Raw genomic sequence first — 23477 nt, forward strand, 5'->3', positions numbered from 1 at the left:
CATCATACTATATAAAAAAACTCAATGAAATAAACTGCTACCTTAACAATGCCATCTAAACTCAAACATGAAAGAACAAAAGCAATAAGCTACCGCATTATAGAATGTCATCTCGGAAAGAATAAAAAATCATGGTTATAGTATCAAGCAAGAAAGCCAGACGTAAATTCTATAATTGGATACATTTCTAGCAAAACAATAGTGGTAAGAATATCAAGCATGAAAGTCAGTTGTAGATCCTATAAGTGAATACATTTCCAGCGATACAATAGTGGTAAGAATATATGGAATCACACAAGAACAATGTGATAATTACCGGTTAATTCCATTGCACTAGGCCTTGAAGACACATTAGTTGACAGCATTCTTTGGATATCAACAATAAGCTCTGAGGGAATTGGCGAGAATGACTCACTGGATAAGTATGACAAGCTATTCATATACTGCAACATCATATATAAAAAAACTGGCTAAGGAAAAGCATAAAAAACATGTAAAATTCAGAGCTAAAAAGCTTCTTTCTCAATACATTCTAAACTTGCTACCATATATGCTAGTAATAGCTGCACAAACAAGAAAAGATTAAATAAGTATGGGAAATGAAACCCATAAAGTTTTGCAATGCACTTCATAAAAAAACGTTTCAAGCAATTTCTTGAGAATTGAAACTCAGAAAAGTGAGAAAGGTCACTATAAAAATGATAATCACAACGATGTTTCCATAGCTTGAACATGAATTCGTAAGTGTAGTGTACTTCATTGCCTATTGTACATAATCTTGATGATCAAGATATGTTTTAACTTGGCCGTGATTATCTTGTACTCCGATTCAATGAAAAAAAAACAAAGGATATTGACTACAGTTTTGGGGTGGTTTGCTTGCTAATTTGTTCTAGATATGTTGCACTTGTATAGAAAAAATGGTCAAAAACTTATTTGGAAGCAAGCAAGGAGTTGTTTATTTGACTATTGCGTTTCAAATAACATTGTTCTTATGTCTTGATCCGACATTTAGATCATTTATTCATTTTAGATGTCGACTGAAACTTGACTTGCAGCAATTTTCAAGTTGCCGAAAGTGGATTCCTCAGTTTGCTGCCAACTCAAGTACCACATTTTATTCAAAGAGTAGGATATTCTCATGGAAGTGTTGACCTTTTTCCTATCCTCCTTTAGGACACTGGTTAATGTTTAGTCCATTGACTCGCCCATCCAGTATCACTAGTGATCTCATACATTTGTGCTACTCACGGTCCAGTGCCACCCTGGTGCAGGTCGCATGTTCATTGACTTGTTCATTGACCATATGAAGGCCACACAAAAATTGTATTTTTATTCCGTTGACATCTCTCTAGTTGCTGCCAGAAGCTAGAAAATCACCACCGCCTACTGGGCTTATTGCCCACCTTGTTCTGACCGACTCTGTTGGTAGGTTGAGCAAGGGTAGAGAAAGTGAAGGATTAGGATAGATAGGGTGAAGGAAGAAGCGGGACTTGCTTAACTGCAGATGCTTTCGCCTTCACCAGCTTAGCTGGGGGAAAAGAGCTGAGAGACGAGAGAACTGTTCAGAGAGAAAGAAAAAAAGGAGTGGTAGGAGCAGTTGAAGAAAGACGCAGGAAGTGTGGGGGGGAGCAGTAGAAAAAGGTTATTTAGAAGCCAATTGTAGGAGGCACAATAAAAAGGGTATCCAGTTATCTTCCCAGAGAACAAAGACAATTTTACATACTATAACTTCACTGCAACTGAAAGCAAAATAAAACAAATAAATAAAAGCTTGTCAAGTTTAAAATACAAAATTTGATTGCTTAGTTATTAAATTGCCCTAAGCATATGAAGATAAAGTATGAAGCTATATGATGTTTAAATTTAATCTAATCTAAATTTGGAATTTAAAAATCGGAAATTCAAATTCACTCATTTTGTTTTCCATTCAAACAATCATGTCATATTTTTTAGTAAGATTAGTTTTTCAATGCTAATTTTTCTTCCAGTCCTTCCACATAAATTCTATCTATCAAATAGATAGATAGATTTGATTGATCAATCATTAAGAAAACAAATTGTCAGAAATATTGGTGCATCTTCTACCAAACATTGAGCATATGCCCAAAACAAAATATATTTTCTTGACATCTTATCTTCAGTAATGCTAATCCTACAGCCTCTAGTATGATAATTGAAAACATGAAGAGGATGAAAAAAAAAGGGAGAAATATATTTCATGTCATAATATTTTCTCTCAAACAAAAGGCGGTGATTTATTGCAGTTGATAAAAACATGACAAGCTAAATAAAATTTCCTCATAAATTGCATACAAGAACTAACTGATCATACAAACTGTGAAAGCAGCATCATGCCATGTGTCAGGCAAAATAGATTAGTTTTCTGACAATATGCTAATATTTAACCTTCCCTACAAGAGAGTTAGTGCATTTTTGCTAACCTTTAAATTTGATCAATATGAGTGTCAATCAGTTTGTAACCAAGTAAACCATTTTCCTCGAGAAAATTTTTTCGATGGGAAAAATAATACCTGACTTATTTCTAGCCACCAACATGCCAAGGTAGTATCTTTAAAACGAAGATCATTTATTTCAAATTCATTTGCTAGCATTTTTTTTAATGAACAATAAAAAATATTGTTACAAGTTAAAATGAGGTCATAAATAAGTGGCATACACATGTTTGTAAAACAGAGTGTTCACTAATAGCTTGCTTAAACCCTTGTTACAAAAGACAATAGTTAAGTATTTAAACCATGCACTTGGTGAAAATTTGAAAATAAATAAAATTGTCAATTCACACTTATGACTCATTCTAGTAGAAAATGTTCACTCAAGTTTCCATTTAGAATGCCATTTTTTAATAGAATGGTGAGTAAAAAAACACAAAGTGTGTAACTCAAAACCAAAACATGAAGAAACGCCTTCAACCTTTAGGTTGTAGATCCTTTTGCTGAAGAATGGCCTTTTTATATCAATTTATTATAAAGCGCAATAAAAATATATAATTATCAAGAGAAAGACCAGCATTGGCTTCAGTTTCACATTATGAGCAATAAACTTCAAGTAGTCTATCAAATAGTTATGATTGAACAAATTTCCAACCAGCTATGCCTCGCATCTATCCATACATCCGTCATATAGAAATGGTGTAAGGACCCATTTACAGTCTGTCAGGATGGTTCTACCAGGTATTTGAACAATCTGCCTAGTCCTATTTCTTCGCAAGCCCCTCTTCTCTCCTAATACCTCTACCCATTCGATTCTTTCAGGATCCACTTCAAGCCTTTGGAATTTCATCTTCTATAAGATTGGAAAACCAAGATTTATGCAAAACAAACTAGGAAATTTTACCCCCAAAAAATTTTATTTATTTAAGAAAATCTCCTAAATTGGGTTGGATTATGTTACTAACGTCATCATTATGTGAGGAGTTCATTATTATCACCAAGAAAAGGTCATGGGAAAAAATTCAATCATAACCACCATCAACTATTTATAGAAAAAAAATAAACAAATGTGGAAAAATTTATTGTTTTTATCAACGATGGCATATCTTTAAACATAATGAAAGTAATTTTATGACTCCATACTTTTTGTTAAGGCCTTCATTTCTTCTAGCACTATTTTCCCTTCGACCCTTTCAAAGATTGAAAATCAAAGCTAATGCAAAACAAATAGGATAATTTTATGCAAAAAATGAAGTTATTTATTTAGGAAAATTATCTTATTGAAAGTAGCATAGTTTTAAGATAGATAAAATGTGTTATTTTTATTGAAAGTAGCATAGTTTTAAGCATCAAGAAAGTAATTTTATGACTTCACGCTCTTTCCAAATAAACTTTATCAATTTGTGCAAACATGGTAACATGCATGGTCCTCCTTTTCTCTCTCCACTTTCCTTAAAGGTTCCAATGTAACAAAAGACAGTATGGATGGTGATTTAAAGTCTAAGATTCAATCATATTTAATTTTCAAGAAAATTATAGAGGGGCTCAAGAAATCAAACAATCAACAAATCAATGAATGAAGTTGAAGAGTTCATGGATCAATGAAGTGGCAAACCCTTAACAATGCATTTATGCATTTTTTTTATTTCATGAAATTGATGGATATGCCATAATTATGTAATATTTTTGTAGTAGAAAATAGACCTGATTGATTTACATTGGAGCATTGCTCCTATGATGTATAAGGTGAAACTTGTGGTTCTTTTCTTCATGAAGATTTTGGCGAGTCTTTCATAGAAATTATCTCTATTATTTTCATTCTTTTATGATGAATAGCCATCATGGTCTTTATTCATGGTAGCTCACCCTCAACTTTATTAAATGGTATTAGACGTAAATGCTCGGACTTGTATTGCACCTAAAAAAATTACTAACTTACCCTTCTCGTTGAAATATTTGTACATATAATTGATTGTGCTTCCAAATTCTCCCCTTTTGGCTATTTTCTCTTCTCAAACTTTTAAATTTTCTTTGCCATCAATCATACAAAGAGTCGAGAGCTTGGTGGTCATCTTGTGTTAAGACTTTGATGTATAATGATACTCTTTCAAGAATTGTTTAAAAAGGGAGTTTGTCCTTCTTGTGAAACGTTTAAGAGTTACCTTGGCCTTTCACAAATTTCATCATTTGACTTCCTTCAACTCTAGAAAAGGTTCGAGTCTTGGCAAGCTAGCAAGTCTAGATTCTTTGGTGAGTGTCAACACTTCTTGAAAAATTGCTAGGAATAAAAAATATTTTTCATGTTGAGTTTGTTTTTAACTCATGTGTGCACCCGTATTTGTTAGGTCTTAAACTCAAAACCTCGTGTTTGGAGACAAAGCATATAACCACTAGGCCTTAACATAAAACTTTTTATGTTAAGGACTATTATTCTAGTTATCATAACTTGCTCCTAATTTTTTTGTATGCCGTTTTTCCTTCCATAATTACTATGTTTCTTCTTCCACTTTTTTTTTTCTTTTATTACATCGGCATACTATGAAAACCTATCGCACATTTTAAAAATGAGGGCATAGTTCTTAAGGAAAAGGAGAATGATCTAGAATAAGAAGGGAAATTTCATGCAAAAAAAAAGAAATTATTCACTTATGAAAAATTTTCTTTGTGGGAATGTATTATATTGCCATCAGCATTATCATCATCATATAAGGAGCTGATTATAATCATCATCAAAATGAAGATATTGAGAAAATTCAACCATAACCATCATCATCTATTTATGCAAGGAAATAAACAATAAAGATGAAAACAATATGTTATTTTTATCAAAGTTGGCATATTTTAAGCATTATGAAAGCAATTATATAGCTCCACACACTTTTCAAATGATATTGGTCAATTTGTGCAATAATGATAACATTCATGGTCATCCGCCCCTCTCTCTCTCCACATTCCCTAAAAATTCATTAAAGAAGAAAATATGAATGATAATTTAAACTATCAGAACTAATCATATTTTAATTTGAACAATTTGTAGAGAGAATCAAGCAGTTAACCAATCAAAGAAAGTCAAGACTCTGTGAATCAATAAATGGCTATCCGATTCAAAAAAAAAAATTTAAGAAATTGTAATTAAGGTATCATAAATATAAAATAACTCCGTAATAATAAAATAAATTCAACGATTTATGCTCGAGAGTTGCTTTTATAAAATATAAAAAGTAGAATTTCGTGGTTCTCTCATTTATGAAAAGTTTGGTAGAGAAGTTCGTACTCTTTATGGATTCTTCTGTCAAGAGTAAATATGAGTTAGAAGAATGATGTTAAAGTTGTTGGGCATTTTAATAGAAGATGATGTGCAGAAAAGAATGCTTAAATTTCTTTATATTTTGCACATTTTTATGAATAAAATTGTACTTTAAAGAAAGTTACTTTTATATTTTTCTTGCAGGTACAACAGTTATTAAAAGTAGAGCAAAGTGGAGAAGAAATAGAGCAAAGTAGAGGTGACTTGAAGCTAAGGAGGTTACAAGTGACTGGCGCCTTAGCGCCAGATTTCTTGGGCGCCTAGGCGTCACTCCCAACCTGGGAACCTAAGAGGCTGGCGCTTGGGCGCCAAAGACGTCACTATACCAGCGTGGCACTAGACTTTTAGGCACCTGAGCGCCCATACCAGAACTGGCAGACCGAGAGTGGCGCCTGGACGCCAGAAACTGTCTGGGCAATTTTCAGCAGTTCCTCTACATGATGTGGGGAGTTATTTAGTCGAGGAGAGGAGCTTTTATGGAGAGTTTTGACAGCCTTTCCGAGGAGATCTTGAAGAGGGTGCTAAAGAAGATTCTTGGGTGGAGGAGAAGGCAAGTTTTTGCTGTAGGATAAAATAGGGAGCATTTGTGAGGGAATTAGAGAGAATTTCAATTGTAAAGTGAGAACAGACACGAGGACAGCAGCAAAAGAAAGTAGAAGATCCTTAGGGAAGCATTCTCGGCATTTTATAGAGAGAGAAAGCTACGTATTGTGTACTCTTGTTATTGTATTTCTGTAAATACAATTCTTTAGTGGATTTACTTATTTTCAAAGATATATTGTGGTGTTTTCTCAATACTTTCTGATTAATTTTTTTTTACATCTTCCCTTGTGGTTATTAAGTAGGAAGTGTAGGAATGAAAGAATGCTTTTAAAATTGTTTTTAAATCTATATGTGATGAGTAACCATCAAGTCTTTGTTTACTTTTCATTCTGGTTAAGTGATTAATTAAAATGTGTTGTGATCCATAATGAATCGGAAGAGCTATGGAAAAACAACTAAGTTGTTCACATTGATCTATAGGGTATGGTGAAGTACTTTGTAGGAAGATGCAAATGTTAGAGAAATAATCTTTGATGTGTTCAAATAGAGATTTAAGGAATTAAAACTAATTTAACCACTCTTCCTTATGCACTTGGAAGAGGGTAAAGAAGAGAGTTGCTCTTATTTGTCATTAGCCTCATTCATAATTTGCATTTTTCATTTCTTTAACTCCACTTAGATCATTGCAAGAGAAGATAGCTTTATAACTTGATTATCACTAACCGAAATATATTAAGAAATATATTAAGTAGAATTTCAGTAGGAGTAAACCTTTAAGAGTAGTTTGTAATTCAGTAGGACTAGTTAGCACAAGTTTAAAACAATTTAACTTCCAAGCTAAGAACGAATTTAGTAGTCTAGAACTTTTCCTAAACTTAAACACCTTGCTCCCTAAGGGTTCGATAATCTAGACTCAAAAGTTCTATATTACAAAAGCCATACGTACACTTGAATACGACCCCAGAGTGCAAGTGCACATTAACTTAAGTTATGGCCGCATCAGAAGACATCAAGTTCATTTTGTTGGGTTTGAGAATTGGACTAATTAGTAATTTTTAGGTTGCCAGTTTTAAAAAAGATCAAATCCATAAGTGGTGCAAATAGAGTATAGAATTTTAAAGAAAACATATGAAACTTGCCTTCACCCATCTCTCTGAAAATATTTTTGGGAAGAAGCACTTATTTGATATCCATTGATAGGCAAAAATATTTCCTTGCAAGAATATAGAATTTGTGCCCTTTTTAATATGAAAAAAGACATAGGAATCAATTTAGTTCAATTAAGTTCATAATTATAAGCAAAGGTATTACAACAAATAATGTCTAGGGATAAATTTGAAATAGTGCAAGTTTAAGAAAACGCAATACAAAAAACTTCAATTAGAGTTTAGAAGTGAACCATTTGTAAGCATCCAATACAAAGTAACAAGCTCCAAGGATAGCATCATCCCAAACAAATTTTAGGGTGTTTGCGAACATAAAAGATCTAGTCACTTCCAAAAGATGTCAATTTTTTCTTTCAATGATTCTACTTTGTTGATGAGTACTTGAAAAAAGTTTGATTCACAATACTAATTCAACTTGAAAAAACTACATCCATTTAACTAGGAGCAAGATTAGAATATTGGAGTACTAAGTTATAACTACATTATAAAAATCTAAAAGGCTAGTTTAAAATTAGACTTATTTTATAACAATTCAATATAAAAAAGTATGATAATCAAAAAAAAGTTAAACGAACATTTGCTGTAAAGATTTTGAGACCAAAAAGTGGCCTAAATATCATTGTAAATGAGAGCCAATATTTTGGTGGCTCCATAAGATTCAATTTTAAAGTCCGCCTTTTGATGTTTGAATAGTTGACAAAATTCACACTAAATATTACTATTATTCTTAGACGAGAAAGGAATTACGTTTTGAGACATGGAAACTAAAATATCCTATTCTAAAATGACAACAACATTTGATATCTTGTTGTAAAAGAAGAAAAATATGAACTCAAAATATGATCTTGTTTAATCTTATCACTGCCTTCAACGGAGTAGAATATAGCACCCCATGCTCAGTAGCATTATTAATCTTCTTCATTAAACTCTAGGCCGGAAATTCATAATGATTTTATGACCTTACAGTCACAATCTTTGAAAATTTTGTTTTTAGACAATAGATTATAAGTAGATTTAAAAGATATAAAAATTTAACAAAATTAGTTTTAATTTTTTAAATCCCATCAATTAAAGATAAAGGCCCGACAATTGGCTGGATGCAAGTGTGGAAAGAAAATAGTTGAGCACAACCTATCATGTAATATGAAAATCCTAAATCTATTGTCCAAGATTCGTGCTCTTTCTCCGTATAGTTAAGGGCTAACAGAAAACTATGTTTATGATTAAAAAGGTCATAGTTTTGTTTCATGAGTAGCTTATACATATCATCAAGTTACTCTTTTTTCAGCAATCTCATCAAAAATATCTTGTGAATTACAAGATTGCCTTGACAAGTGAGGGTGTCTCTGCGTTGATCCCCAACGACTTAGGATAGCCTCAGTTGATTAGTTTCCCATACACCTTCCAAAATATCGCATTTGCCTAGTTGGTTTCTTAATCAAAATCCCAAAATCATCACTCTTTTTCAAATCACAAAAGTAAAGTTGAACAAAAAAACGGCCGACAATGCCTTAAATCATTAGGAAGATAAGTTATCTGAACCTAACCCAAACCTTTGTCTGCAAGAGCCGAGACTTTGGTTTGCAAGACACATTTAAATTTTCAAAGCATATTTCACCATTTGCTATCCACTCTTAGAACTTAAACAAACAACTTTTCAATATGCTATAATCAGCACATTCCAAGCATACTCCCAAAAAATTCATCAAGATTCAAGTTTTCTCTACTAGTTACATATTCTCCACAACAATCATTGGGCTCAAATATATCCAATTCTTGTCAAATTTTAATAAGAATTATGTATCATTCATACTCTAAGAAACGCTTGAGATCATTAGCCTTATCACTTCATTTACAAAGGTGTGTTGTAATGGTATGTCCTGAATAAACCATCATAATCATTTCCCAAATACCTATCGCAATGTTATGAACCAAATATAGAAAGCCAAAATGCTCTTCCAGTGAGTTAATATGAGCAAACATTATTAATGCAGTTTTAGTATTCTATGTTGTATAGAGAAGATCAATTGGCTCAATTTCCTTGAGGTATCATCAAGATATTAATTTTTCTTCTCCTACATACAGCCAGTTGGACCAAAAGTAATGATTAGAAAAAATCTTCACTGCTTAATTTTTAATAAAAAATTGAGTGAGGGAATATTTCATGCATGCATAGTGATTAATAGTGACACTTGGGGTGAAGAAGAAGACGAAACAAACTTCTTCTCATCCTTGCTTGACCAAGGGCACGCCTAAAATCATTTCCCATCTTCTTTTAATGAAGCGATTTAAATATGATACCATGGAAAAATGAGAAGGAAAAGAAAGGGGAGAAATATATTTCATACACCCCATTTTCTCTTAGTCGAAAGGTAGAAATTTATAAAACTTGGTACAGCTACCAATAAAAAATCTAAATGTTATCCTAGAACTGTTAAACTTGAAAAGAACAAAGAGAGACATTATAATAGTGAATGAGAAAGACCCCACACAGAAATAACCAAGTATAGTAATAAATAATAAAAAAGAACCAACAACTAATCAACTTTTTTACTTTCTAGTCCACAATCTTTTTAGTTTCTAGTCCACAATTAAAAAATTAAAGTAAGCAAATTATCAAATATTTAAAAAAAAAAAGGGTAAGAAGGAAGCGATAATTTGGCGAGCTTTGTGAAAGTACTTGATAATTCTTTAAGGTATATTAGTACAAGTCATCCATAGATCGATAGGCACATTGAAGCGACTAATTGGACTCTAAAAACATGATTAAAGGACATGTTGTCCACCCATACATAGAGTTTGCTTTTAATGGTGCGCCCAATGATTTCATTATTCGTGGAGTATACAAAAGTTGTACACAGTAGTGTTTTAAGTCATATCGTTGATTTGATTCATATATGCCCTCCTACTGCCAATTCCAATGCTAAGATGTTTGTGGAGCATGTTCAACAAATCCATCAAGAGGTGCAGAACTATTTTAATAAGGCTAATTTGCATACAAGAAAGTTTGTAGATCAATGTCGGCCTCTCTAACAAGCTGAAAGCTAAGAAGAATGGTTATTTTCTTGTATTATGAAAGACCGGCAATAAAACTTACAATATTGATCTTCCTACCAATATGAGTGTTTATGATTCATTTGATGATGTTAATATATGAAAATATTTTCTCTAGATTGGTTATCTTTACAATCACAAGACTCAAGCGCAAGTTTTCTTGAAGTAGAGAGAATTAAAGCATTACAGATATGATTACTGCTTTCCTATATTATTAGTTTGCAATTATTTTGTAAAAAATAGTATTTAATTGCTTGATTTCATTGTATGGAGACAATTGTATGCAAATTATAACTAAAGTTTCTCAAATATCAGTATAAAGTTTTTGTTCTTATTGATTACTTCATCGAAACCTTCATAGTGCACCGTTACTAATGCTTGGCTCCAACGGCATATGATCGAGGGGATAAAAAGGGCGGCAAAAGGTAGGAAGGTTTTTTCATATTTGATATTAATCACTGTTAAGGTCTATAAATGTCCATTAAAAGTTGCACTAATCCTCAATCAATGCTAAGCCTACTTTTGTATGCTCATAAAAATTTATTTGTACTTAAAGCCAAAATCTTTCCTTTTTTTCTCAACACTAACTTAGCTTCTGGATTTATTTAGCGCAGTTGTAGTTGTTTGAAAAAGCAGCTATGATGCTGTTGCAGAAAAAGTTGTTGATCAAAAAGGTACAATGGCTATTACAATTTTATTATTTTTTTTTTTTGAAAAAAGTATGACCGCGGCTTTCTAGCAGCTACCACACTTAGTCAAGCCTAATAATAAAACGCAGCTTTCAGCTACAACTTTTGTTAAAAAGCAGAAAACGTTTTGCCAAACAGAAAAAACTATGATGCGGCATCACAATGCCAACGCACCACCGCCCCAAACACGCCCTCTATTGTGCGTTTCATACATCGTTGTAAGGGTTTGGAGAAGTTCTAATATTTTAAATCAAGCTTCTAAATACTTAATTGATAGGTGGTGAACATCTTATAAAAGAAAATTGAGGATTCACCTCCTAGCACATAAAGAATAGATTATACAAAGCTCATCTGCCAGTAATTTGCAAAAGAGATATTCAATGGAATTCTCAAGAAAGACCTAGAGTGGACAAAAAAATGAAGAATCAGTTTAACATGAAAATTTCTCAAAAAAAAAAGTAAGTTCAAAACTTAGCATGCTTGTGGCACAACTTTCACCAAAGAAGGCACAGGGATCAACATTGACTTTCAACTCAAATCAGGAGCTACAAAATTCATAATAGATAATAAGCAAAGAAAAACAAGATAACATATTATGCACTTCTATACCTTCACAGGCATGAATCTCCGAAATTTGCAAGATAAACTGCTTTCTACATATTAAAATCAGTAAAGTGTGCATTGCAACACAGCAAACACGAGACCTACAGAGAATTGCTCACATTAGATCAACATTATTAAAAATCCTATTCAATCCTTGGATTCAATCCTTGGCCACAAGCCAATAAAAATCCCAAATTCTATGTCATTAACCCAGTTTCCTCCAAAATATATCTCCATGGGGCAAGCCAAACAATGACACCAACGCTGGCATAAAAAAAGCAAATCAATAATGGAGTAAATTGAACCTCGCCTAGCGCAATGTATACATGCCCCCTAATGAAGTCATTACCTCCTCTTACAATAAATGACAACCCACCAGAACTTTGCCTTCCCGATGATGATGCAGTTAGCCACACACACAAAAAATAAAAATAAAAAAAATAAAAAAACTAAAAATCAGCCCTCAAATTAGTAACAGCCAGTCAACAATATTTGCTAGTTAATGTTTGACGGATGTAAAAAATAGGGTTTATTTTTCAATTTTCAACTAACACAATTTGCTATGAATTTATATTGTTTAATCCATTTTAAGGTCATAAACAAAGAAAAAAGAAGAGCATGCAAGCAGAAACTACTGAATAGAGACAAAAATAAACATAAGTATACACTTATGACTACAGCAGACGTACGTGCCATCTTTTTTTTCATGATAAAGAAATGAAACTAACCATCTTAACATTGTTATGGCAATCCAATAGTGGCTTTCGAGCAATCAGATGGTAAGCAAGACATGCAAAGCTGAAAATATCAGCAGAAGTTCCAACCGTGCTAGACTTGCTCCGAACCAATTCTGGAGCAGTATAATTGAGAGAAGGCTGGAGTGGTAAAATGGAATCCTCGACATCATATTCCTGAAAATACACTCATTTCAACATAAGCTGTCAATGAAGCACTTTTTATATCAATAAAACTAAATTAAATTAAAAAAATAAAGTAAAATTTAAAAATTAAAAGAGCAAACGAACAAACAGTATTAAGCCAGCAATCCCTTTGTATCAAAAAAAATTCTGGCCAAAGATAAGAGAAAAATGGCACAGTGGAGTGCTGGAACTCAGCAAACTTCCAGGAATTGTTTATTAAGCTAGGCATTACAAAAAAATGTGGGAAAAAGACGCAGCAGTAATAAGTCAGAAAAACTTATGCAGAATAAAGCTAAAGTTCACCACAAGTAAAAGACCTACCGGATAGTGAAAAGTCTGTGTTTCTGTCAAGTCGCTAGAGGCTTGATCAATAGGTATTGCAAAACCAAACCCACCTAGCTTCCAAGCTCCAGTAGAAGTAATGAACACAGTCTGCAAGTACAAATAAGAACTGATATGTCAAATCCTGCTGTTGTTGGTTAAATAAAATTTTTATTGTCAAAAGAAAATAACATGTTAGAAGCAAAATAAAAAACAGATAATAAATGTGACGTTTTAAACCCTAAATAGAAGAAAACTCAACAAATAAATATATATCTCTTCAGCTTCATCTGCTTCTATGGCATGAAAAGACACAAAACGAGATAAGAAGCTAAAAACTTTTGCATTTTAGTTCACGGAAGTGAAATTTAAATAAACTTAATCAAAATAAAAATATAAAAACGGATATGCAGTTCCAGGGACAAAAGTAGCAAAAAATTGAACCACTTGAAAAACTGACTAATCTTCACATTTTGTTTTTTATTCAGCACGAACCCATGTTTATTAAAAAAAATTGAATTAAAAAAAAAAACTGCAAGATCGCTTAGTTCCCTTCAGCCAGGACTTGATAATGGGAGTTCAGCAAAGAACGGTCAGTTGACTCGCTTGATCTTCCAAAGTGCATTCATCATGTGCATTCCAAGTATGCCAACAAGATCAGCAGGGATCAGCCTGGCCACCAAAATAGCATCCCTATCTAAACTAGATTGTGCTATGTTTGTACAACATAATCATAACAGCCAGCCAAAATGCGGGATGAATGCAAATTAATGTAGAATAAATACAAACTAAATGTGAATGATTATTACACCGGTAATTTTTAATTTATTTGCAAGTGCATAACGATAAAAATAGTATTATGGAGCACAAATATGATAATAAGAATGTAACAAGGGTGTTATGTTGAATCCTTTATGAAAGCAAAAAAAAAAAAAAACAGATAAATAAACATTTTGAATCCTTTATGAAAGCAAAAAAAAAAAAAAAAAACAGATAAATAAACATTTATGGCGTAATTGGTGGCAGAAAGGAGATAAGTAAAAAGGATGTAATATTATTGATGAACTGAAATGTAAAAGATTTGAAGTAATTGATGTCAGAGTAGGGATAAGTTGAACATTTATGAAGTTTATCGTTGCAGGGATTTTTTTTCCTTCCTTGGAAGCCCTCAAGATTTGTGATAACTCACTCCCAGGTAAACAATCATTAGAGGTCATAAATAAGCAAGGAAAAGTAGAAAACAATCGTTAATCACATAATTATCCAAACATAAGACTATGGTCTTTATCCACTTGATACAAAAGCCAAATCCAAGGGAATGGAGGGAGAAAAGTAGGCCATGCATGGGAAATTAGAGGAGAAGGTTATGACCAGTTTTGAATTAATTTTCAAAGGTTCAAGGTAGTCGCAATGCATGGTATCATTATTTCACGATATCAATGAGAGAGGAGGAAGGGGTCCTGGCATGGCTATGGGGATGATGAGGTGGTGATACCGTTCTAGGACACCTAGAAGGTGTTTTGGGAGCAGATTTAGCGGGGAGGTGATTGTGGAATAGCAAATGATGATAATAGGGGCGGTCGACGGTATTTAATAATTTATTATTTTAAATTTCTTTCCTCACAATGTCCCTTGCAAAACCAAGCTTCAATCAGAATATTGCTTCAAAAGCAGCCTACACTAACATTTATGAGTTCTTAAAGCAACTTCAAATTTGTGAAGCCACTCGAGTAGAATGAAGCTTAACTCTTAAACATTGAAGCGCCTTTGGTGTAACAATTGGGATTTTGATAGCAACTCTAGTTATGTGGGAACACACTTGGGATGGGTGACCTGAAAAGTCACACCTTTGGGACAAAACTGTGAGGCCATTAGGCCAAAGCGCACAATATCGCAATGAGTGAGAGTTCGGGTTGTTACAAATGGTATCAGAACATTAATAATAGTGAAATGGGAATTATGTGTCATATAGAATAATTTGCAACGCCATGAGAGTCATCTTTTAAACTTTGGATGGGACAAAGTGCTACATGGTGAGAGCTGCCTCTTGAATCTGTAAGGGTCGCCTCTAAAACCTATTTGCCTAGTGGATGATTCTGGATTTAAAGCACCGACGAACATGTCAGTTACTTATGTAGAGAAGATTACGAAGCCACTTAAGTAGAATGAAGTTGAATTCTTAAGCATCAAAGCACATTTTGGTATAAAAATTGAAATTTCTATGGAAACTCCAAAATTAAGCATGTTTGTGTCAAAGCACTCATAGGATTAGTGACTTTCTGGAAAGTTACACCAACGGGACAAAACTAGGAGGCCATGAGGCCAAAGCAGACAAAATCGCAATGGGTGAGAGTTCAAGTTGTTACATAATGAACTATAAAAATTGCGGTCAAGATAGCGAATTAGAATTACATCTAAAACAATAACCCTCACCCTTTGATGGGAAAGAAAATCCAATCGACATTTCTTGATGAAAAATGGAATACTCTTCGGAAAATATATTTCTCTTTCTTCATTTTTGTTGATGAACTATAACCTATGAAGTGATTCGTTTTTTCTTATATTTTTTTCCCTAAGAAATAGTATTGTTCACTAAGTTAAACTTCAAGTGTTATTTTTATAAGATGAAGGCACATATTACTTAGTGTTCAAAAAAAATAATTTGTATATACCTAATTAGACTTAGTAATGTAGCTTGATATCTAGTGCATTTAATTGGAATAGATCACGTTAATTTTGTTAGGTTCTTTCATGCATAGGTAATACATATAATTACAATAGGAATGTGATGTGGTTAATTAAGCATGGGTTTGCTTTGTGCTTTGTAATCTTGAAAAAAACTAAAAGACAATAGTTTCAGCTTTGCTTCTTACATTGCGCTTTCAAAACATGGTATATCATATTCTATAAATACCTTTGAACTACTCCCTCCCTCCCTCCCTCCCTCCTTCCCCCACCATAATTCTAGTTAGACAAGTCATGAAAGCTTTCCGCTCTCCTACCTTAGCCATCGTTGTTGCCCATTAGCTGGCTATCATGAAGGTTATATCATCCAGCAGGTAGCAGCCTTCATCTTTTGTGGGAGTGCAACACCCTCTCCCCTCACATCTAGCTTAACATAGATCAAAGGTACTAGTTTATAATAGATCAAATTAAAAAAACTTGGATGCAAAATTAATATATATCATGCTAATCTCGAACGAACTCAATCGATTATCATATTCAAATTAACAGAGTTCCAACCTTGTCAGGCTTGCTTAAAATGGTAGCATTGTACTTAAATCTAATGAGGGTAATCACCATATAAATATTAATCATAGAGTATTTGAATATAAATTAACGTTAACAAAGAAATTTAGAGAAAAATAAGAAAGATGAAGGGAACAAAAATATAAAAAAAAAGCACGCGATAAATTATCATAATAACAGATTCAACAGATAGAAAAATGTAGCATATTTTGGACACCATAATTTAAAAGCAAAGATTGCTGAGAAACTAAACTGCAAAACAATGTTATTCATCAAGCTAATATATTATCGTAAAAAGCTAATACAAGTATTTAGGAATAGCATTTTAACCTCTGGGGAGATAGCTCGATGAATAAGATGAGCATTATTATGGAGAAAATCTAATGATTCTGCAATCTGCAGCAACCCATGTTTGATCTCCAACAACCCCATTACCTGCCAAGCATATTGAAACCATAACAAGTTTGTTACAATAATTTCATGTTCTTAACAAATCAGATAAATTACAAAATCACTAGATAATGATAAGGCAATTGAAAAAAAATCAATAAGCTAAGGATATTAATGTTTTTCTCAACCTACACCGTCGTAATTGGAATTGTAAGAAAAAAACGAATGGTAACAAGCGTATCCATCATTTCTAATCTACACACACACACACACACACACACACACTTTATGTTGAATTTTATTTTATTATCCGGAATAATCAGAATAATCGTTAACTTTAAAAAAAAAGAATAAAAAAAATGAAAGAAATGAAGCATGGCTAGCACAGCGCCATGATAGGACAATATATGAATAATTCATCATCATTGTTGAAAAATTAAATACGTAAGTTCAGTTTTTAACTTCAGATGAAGCTATCATTAAAAAAAAACCCTTTTAACTGTTGAACTTCTTTTTCAATCATAATTTGCAAGGCATATCTTTACTTCCTGCAGTAAAAAACTTTTTTTAGGTTGACATGAATGTTTTATGAGCTTTAGATGCAAAAAATTTAAAATTTTGTTATTTAAATAGATGCAAGCCTTAATCTGCCATTTGATAAATGTGATGTTTTGTTCCTTTCCTCCTTTCTCTTTTTAACTCTTTAGTTCGAAACTAGATCAACTAATTGTTTAATTAATTTTTTATAATTTTCTTAGTTGTCCTACAGTTCATGGACATATTTTAATGTTCAAACTGGAATATAGCATTTATAAATGTATTCAGCAAAAATATATCGTCATTTTAACTCCTTATTTTGACATACAAGTGAAGCAACTCAACAATCGCATCAACTAATTGTTTAGTTCATTTTGTATAGCTCCCTCTGTTATCCTAAAGGTCATGAGCATAATTAATGTTTGAACGGACTATGGGATCTATATTAGCATACGAGGATCATTAATATGCAATTAATAATTTTTATTTGAATTAATTGGCCTACACTTAAGACAATAAATAATTTAAAAATATAAATTCATAAAGTTCATGCCCTGCTTTACTAGGACTTCAAGCACATTGTTTCATGCTTATATTTTTTTTCTAGACATCCCTCAGCATAACTTTATTTATTAAATTGACAAAATACGTCCTTAATGCACCCAAAAAAAAAAAAAGAAACAAATTAGACAGGATGAGCTGCTTTTGGAAATGATAAGATTAATAAAGCAAATTATTTTGCGGCTCTAGCAACAGGCAAGCATTAGGGAAATAATAAATAGCAGAGCCTATCTAGTAAAGAACACAAAATCCTAAAAAGTACAACCACATGTTTCTAGTCCGGACACTGGCATGAGTAAGCAAGATTCTCTACAATAGCAGCAACAATACTGTTAACTACATATTTACATCCTGTTCAAGACTGATGAGAAAATTCATAGCCCGTTATAGTCATCATTAAAACTTATTTGGTAATACCCAAATACTCAAGAAGAATTCCTGAATTCTATCCTCCATGATTCCTTAAACATCTTTTCATCCATATCTACCCCTTCAATAATTCTTCCTCGTTTAAAAACAAGAACAGCCTAAACATGCACAGCTTTACATCTGCACAACAACAACAACAACAACAACAAACGTTTATCCCACTAAGTGGGGTCGGCTACATGAATCCTTTTTCTCCATTGTGTCCTATTAATTGTCATATTTTCATTTAACTCTAATAAATTAATATCATTTTTTATATAATATGCCCAAATCATTCTAGGTCTATCTTTGAATTTCTCAACACAAGTAGAATCCAAAACATCTACTCTCCTAATCGGATCATTAGATGGTCGGCGATTAATGTGACAAAACCATCTATGTGGACTCTCTCTAATTTTGTCTGCCACTGGAGCTAAACCAACCCTATCACAGATATATTCATTTCATATTTTGTCTCTAAGTGTCAAGCCACTCATCCACCTAAGCATTTTCATCTCGGCAAAACTTAACTTAGTTTTATGCTTCTCTTCTAAAGGCCAACATTCAACGCCATAGAACATTGCAGATCTCACCACCATCTTATAAAATTTTCCTTTCAGTCTGTGGTACTTTTCGATCACAAAATAGGCCCGAAGCATTCTTCCACTTCAACCAACCAACTTGAATTCCACTAATAACATCCACATCTATATCATCATCACTTTGAACAATAGACATGAGATAACTAAAGCGTTCACATCTTTAATAATTTGATCACCTATAGTTACTACTTTGTCATTAGAGCTACTACTACTAAATTTACATTCCATGCATTTAGTTTTAGTTCTACTCAAATGAAAGCCTTTAGACTCCAATGAAGACCTCCATAAATCAAGTTTTTTCTGAGCTTCCTCTCTAGTCTTATCCACGAGAAGGATATCATCAGTGAAAGCATATACGAACGTACATCCTCTTGTAAATGTCCAGTAAGGGCATCCAAAACTAAAGTAAAAAAATATGGACTTAAAGTCGATCCCTAATGTAATCCAACTAAAAGGATTTTTTTTTTTTACATCTCTGCATCTATATCTATATCTACATCTACATCTACATGAATAAAAAATATCATATTATTTAAACAAAATATCTACTAAGAATTTTTTTTTCAACTATTCAATTAAAAGAAGAAAAAGTAAAGGACAACATCCAAACATAGGTGTTATTTGGTTCCAAGTAATCCAAACCCATACATTTTAAAAATTCAGTTTATTCTAATTACTTGAGAATAATTTTGTTGCTAGTAAATTAAATGCAGAAGAGTTATATTTTCTTTTGTGAACTTCAGATAGGTTAGATCTATGACCAAGGGCCAAATACAAAGGAAAATTATGAATGACAAGATTGAGGAAGATCAAGAGAAGAGGCTAGTAATTTGCTAAATCTCAAAACCAGAGAGATAAAGATAGCTTGCAAGCAAAAGAGAAATAAGGAAGATAACGATGAGAGAAGCACTCGATCATGTATACTATGCTAGAGAGGAGAACAAGTGACGTGAAGATGAGGAGAAAAGTATGAAACTTACAAAGAGGTTTTTGTGAAGAAGCAAATCAGATTGCAGGAAGAAAATAACTTTAAGCTATATTAAATCCATTGAAAATTCATGTTGCATTTGTTTTGCTTTAACGAAAATAGACAAAAGATAAAAAAAATCAAAATTCGTACATTTCTTTTACTTTAAACTCCTAATACTTGCAAATAAGCATTCTCTTGAGTATTATGAGCATATCACAAAATACTTAGCCTTGCTTATAAATATATCACTTATAGCCATTTTTAACTCATTGCCTAAAAATGTTTTGGGTGAAAATATTTAGGTCTGAATCCATCCAGAAAAAACTTAGCCTTTCCTCTTCTATCATGTAAGTGCCATGGGTTGCCTATAGGTGTCAAATGGATTGGGATGCCTTTTAACCTAAAATATTGGTCAAAACTTTAATAGATTAAACTGTATAGCTCAAGTCCAATCCATTTATCATTTAAATTTAACGCCTCTAGCCATCGTAAGCCACCTAAAGAAACAAAATTAACAAAATAAAAAACTATTGAACGAGGAGTTTGAACCTATACTCACTTATAATTAAAACAAAATTATCATCAATGGACCAACTAATAGTGTTATTTACATACATGTCAATTAAATATAGTATGGTTTTGAGTTGATTCGCATCAAATTTGGACCGTGCAATCACACAATAAATTTCCATTCAAAACAATGCCAGGGCTTGACATCCTCACTTGAAGAGCGAGTTAAAAAAGATTCAATCAATTTTGATTCAACATGCAAATGAAGTGAATTTTTATATAAAAAGGTAAATCTATAGTTTTTATTCAAAACGTGTCAAAGCCTAAATAGGCATTAATGGGTAGCCCACTAAGCCTATCACTAATTTGAGCAAGACCATGATAAATTTCGAAGGGCATAATTAAATGGGTGTGGGTAGTCCATTGGCCATGATCAATGCTAGCCTTGACCACTATGCTTTAGATTATTAGTCATTGCCCCATGCCACCTATCTTTCCTACTACTTTTGCTAGCTATCCTTCACGACAATTCATTGCTCTAGCCACACATTTTTGTTGACCAAGATGTGGGAGGAAAGAGAACAGAAAAAAGAGTAGCTAACAGCATCAGAATATTTTTAGAAGTCTAACAGATTTGAACCATTAAGACATATTCGAAGTGTTTGAATATTTGGGCTGAAGGTTCCAAAAGTTTAAAATGGTGTTTTCGTGCCAAAACTCTTACTAGTACAGTATATAAATTTTGCTGCAACTAATTTTGTCATGTAGAATGTAGATTTCCAAATCTCCTCTTAAATTACTGAGAAAAAAATAACGAATTCAACTTTCAATATAGCATGGGAAATCACGACCATGCCCCAAAACAACAAACAATTAGCAATGCTTCCATACCCAAATCAAATTTCACCATGCAAATTTCGAAAGGCATTGTCAGCATAGCTTCAACTAAATAAACCAAAATCAACAAGCCTCTATCCAGAACCCTAAGTCCCCTATTGTAAAGTACCAGATCAATAAACGAGCACTGAGCGGTTAGCCCTATAGACCGCCCTTGCTCGAAGTGCAACTTATCAATGTCCCCTATCTCTAAGCAAAATTCACATCTATAAACTAATAACTTTCCATGGTAATCACTCCAGAAAAAGGAATCAGCAGACCTGCAACTCAAGCTCGAACCAGTATGGCATCACCTAAATGCTGAATTTAGGCTCAAGGTAGCTAAAACAATTGTCCCGGACAACAGGTCGGGACGAACTTATACCGCTTAAATCTTCCAAATATGAAACGCAAAGAATTTACATAGGAGAAGTGGAAAGAGAGGGCGAGATGAGGCTCGCCGCTCACATACCATGCCCTTGAGCTCCGCGGGAACCTTGGGAATGTTGTCCAGTTGAGCAATAGTATTGGCTACGGAGGCGAAAAGCGGCTCAGTGACCATAGCCATGGCATTCTTGCTCTCGTCAAGGGCCTGCACGACATGGACGACTCCCGGGTGACGGATTCGCAGTAAACGCGAGGCGTCGGCACGGATAACGTCGAGGAAGCTATCCTCGGTAGCCCTAGTGAGTCCGGCGCGGGTGCGGGTCTCGGAGAGCGCGCGCTTGTCCAGGAGCCAGACGCATACGACAGGGTACTGCGTGGACGGTGCAGAAGATCGAGGCCGCGCGGCGTAGAGCTTCCACGCGAGACCCGGGCCTCCGGATCCGATCTGATCGAGAAGATCATAGTCCTGGAGAGGACGCGGTCCCGTCACCTCCTGCACTGTGGTCTGAACCGTCTTCTCGATCACGGCGGCAGTCTTTGCCAGCGCCTGCGTCAGGCTCTTCATGTTGTGCCTGCGGCGATCGTCGGCGATAAGCGGTAATGGCTACTCTAAATTTGGATCCGATTTGCAGTGCTCGCTTGGATCAGCATCATGGGGTTGAAAAAAAGCAGAGGAATGGGAGGAGAGAAAGAATAACGCTGCAAGATGCTCGGCGAGATTAATATGACCGACGCGAGGACGTAGCAACTTGTGTAGCAAATAAAATGGTGCAGCAATACGTGAAATATTTTTTTTTATATTATTTATAAAGATGCTCGGCGAGATTAATATGACCGACGCGAGGGCTGAGAACTGGAAAAAATATTACATAGTACGCTCGTAGCAACTTGTGTAGCAAATAAAATGGTGCAGCCATACGAGAAATATTTCTTCTTATATTATTTATATGTTATTGTGTGTTATTTATGTGTTATTGTGTCCTAGGAATATTACTGGTGTTATAATAACATAATAACACATCAATAACACATGAATAACACACAATAACACATGAATAACACGGGGGAGAATATTCCTCCATGTGAGAATATTCCTACTGCGTCATTTTTTTCTCTGTTGGGAATATTTCTCGTGTTATTCAGGTATTATTGTGAGTTATTCATGTATTATTGTGTCCTGAGAATATTCTTGGTATTATAATAACACAATAACACATCAATAACACATGAATAACTGGCAATAACACACAATAACACATGAATAACACAGGGGGAATATTCCCCGTGTTACTGCGCTGTTTTTTTTTTTCCTGTCGTGCGAGGTGTCGGGACGTGATTTCATTGACTACGACGTTACTTCTACGTGTCTAGTACTGATGTAATATTTTTTTCTGAGAACTGAGGCCTAAAGAAAGACCGTTATGCGTTAAAATTGAAATAAAATACAAGCGGTGGTGCCTACAATGGCCTCAAGGGTGAATTAATTTGTTGTTTGACTGAAATTACCAAGTTTCACTATTCTCCTTAAATAGACAATAAAAGAGTATAAGATTATGATCGCTTGCTTGTTTTTTTGTTATTATAATGAGGGTTATCAAATGACAATGGTAATAATAATAATTAGACAACAATAATTTAGATATAGTAATTAGATAATTACAGCTTGTAAATAATAATTTTGTAATAACAATACTATTGTAGTAGTTAAATAACAATAATTGCTTTTGTTATTATAATGAGGGTTATCAAATGACAATGATAATAATAATAATTAGACAACAATAATTTAGAGATAGTAATTAGATAATTAAAGCTTGTAAATAATAATTTTGTAATAACAATACCATTGTAGTAGTTAAATAACAATAATTGCTGGTGATGGTCAACAATTATCAATGTTTGTTAGCTTTAAGTTATCATTGTGAGTTCAA

General features: G+C 33.4%; 1 protein-coding gene across 1 annotated transcript in view; it reads right to left on the reverse strand.

Annotated features, from left to right (window-relative positions):
• LOC110032302 (SCY1-like protein 2) overlaps positions 1-22114 on the reverse strand; it is a gene marked incomplete at its 5' end in the record, with an annotated part of 85666 nt that extends 63552 nt beyond the window's left edge. Inside the window, 5 exon segments of the mRNA XM_020735884.1 lie at positions 317-443; positions 12544-12726; positions 13057-13167; positions 16636-16740; positions 21632-22114. Of these exon segments, the coding sequence (XP_020591543.1) occupies positions 317-443; positions 12544-12726; positions 13057-13167; positions 16636-16740; positions 21632-22114 (1009 nt within the window).
• Between the last annotated feature and the right edge of the window lie 1363 nt (positions 22115-23477).

Source organism: Phalaenopsis equestris, unplaced genomic scaffold (assembly GCF_001263595.1).
Source record: "Phalaenopsis equestris unplaced genomic scaffold, ASM126359v1 Scaffold000915, whole genome shotgun sequence".
In the NCBI taxonomy this organism is placed as follows: Eukaryota; Viridiplantae; Streptophyta; class Magnoliopsida; order Asparagales; family Orchidaceae; genus Phalaenopsis; species Phalaenopsis equestris.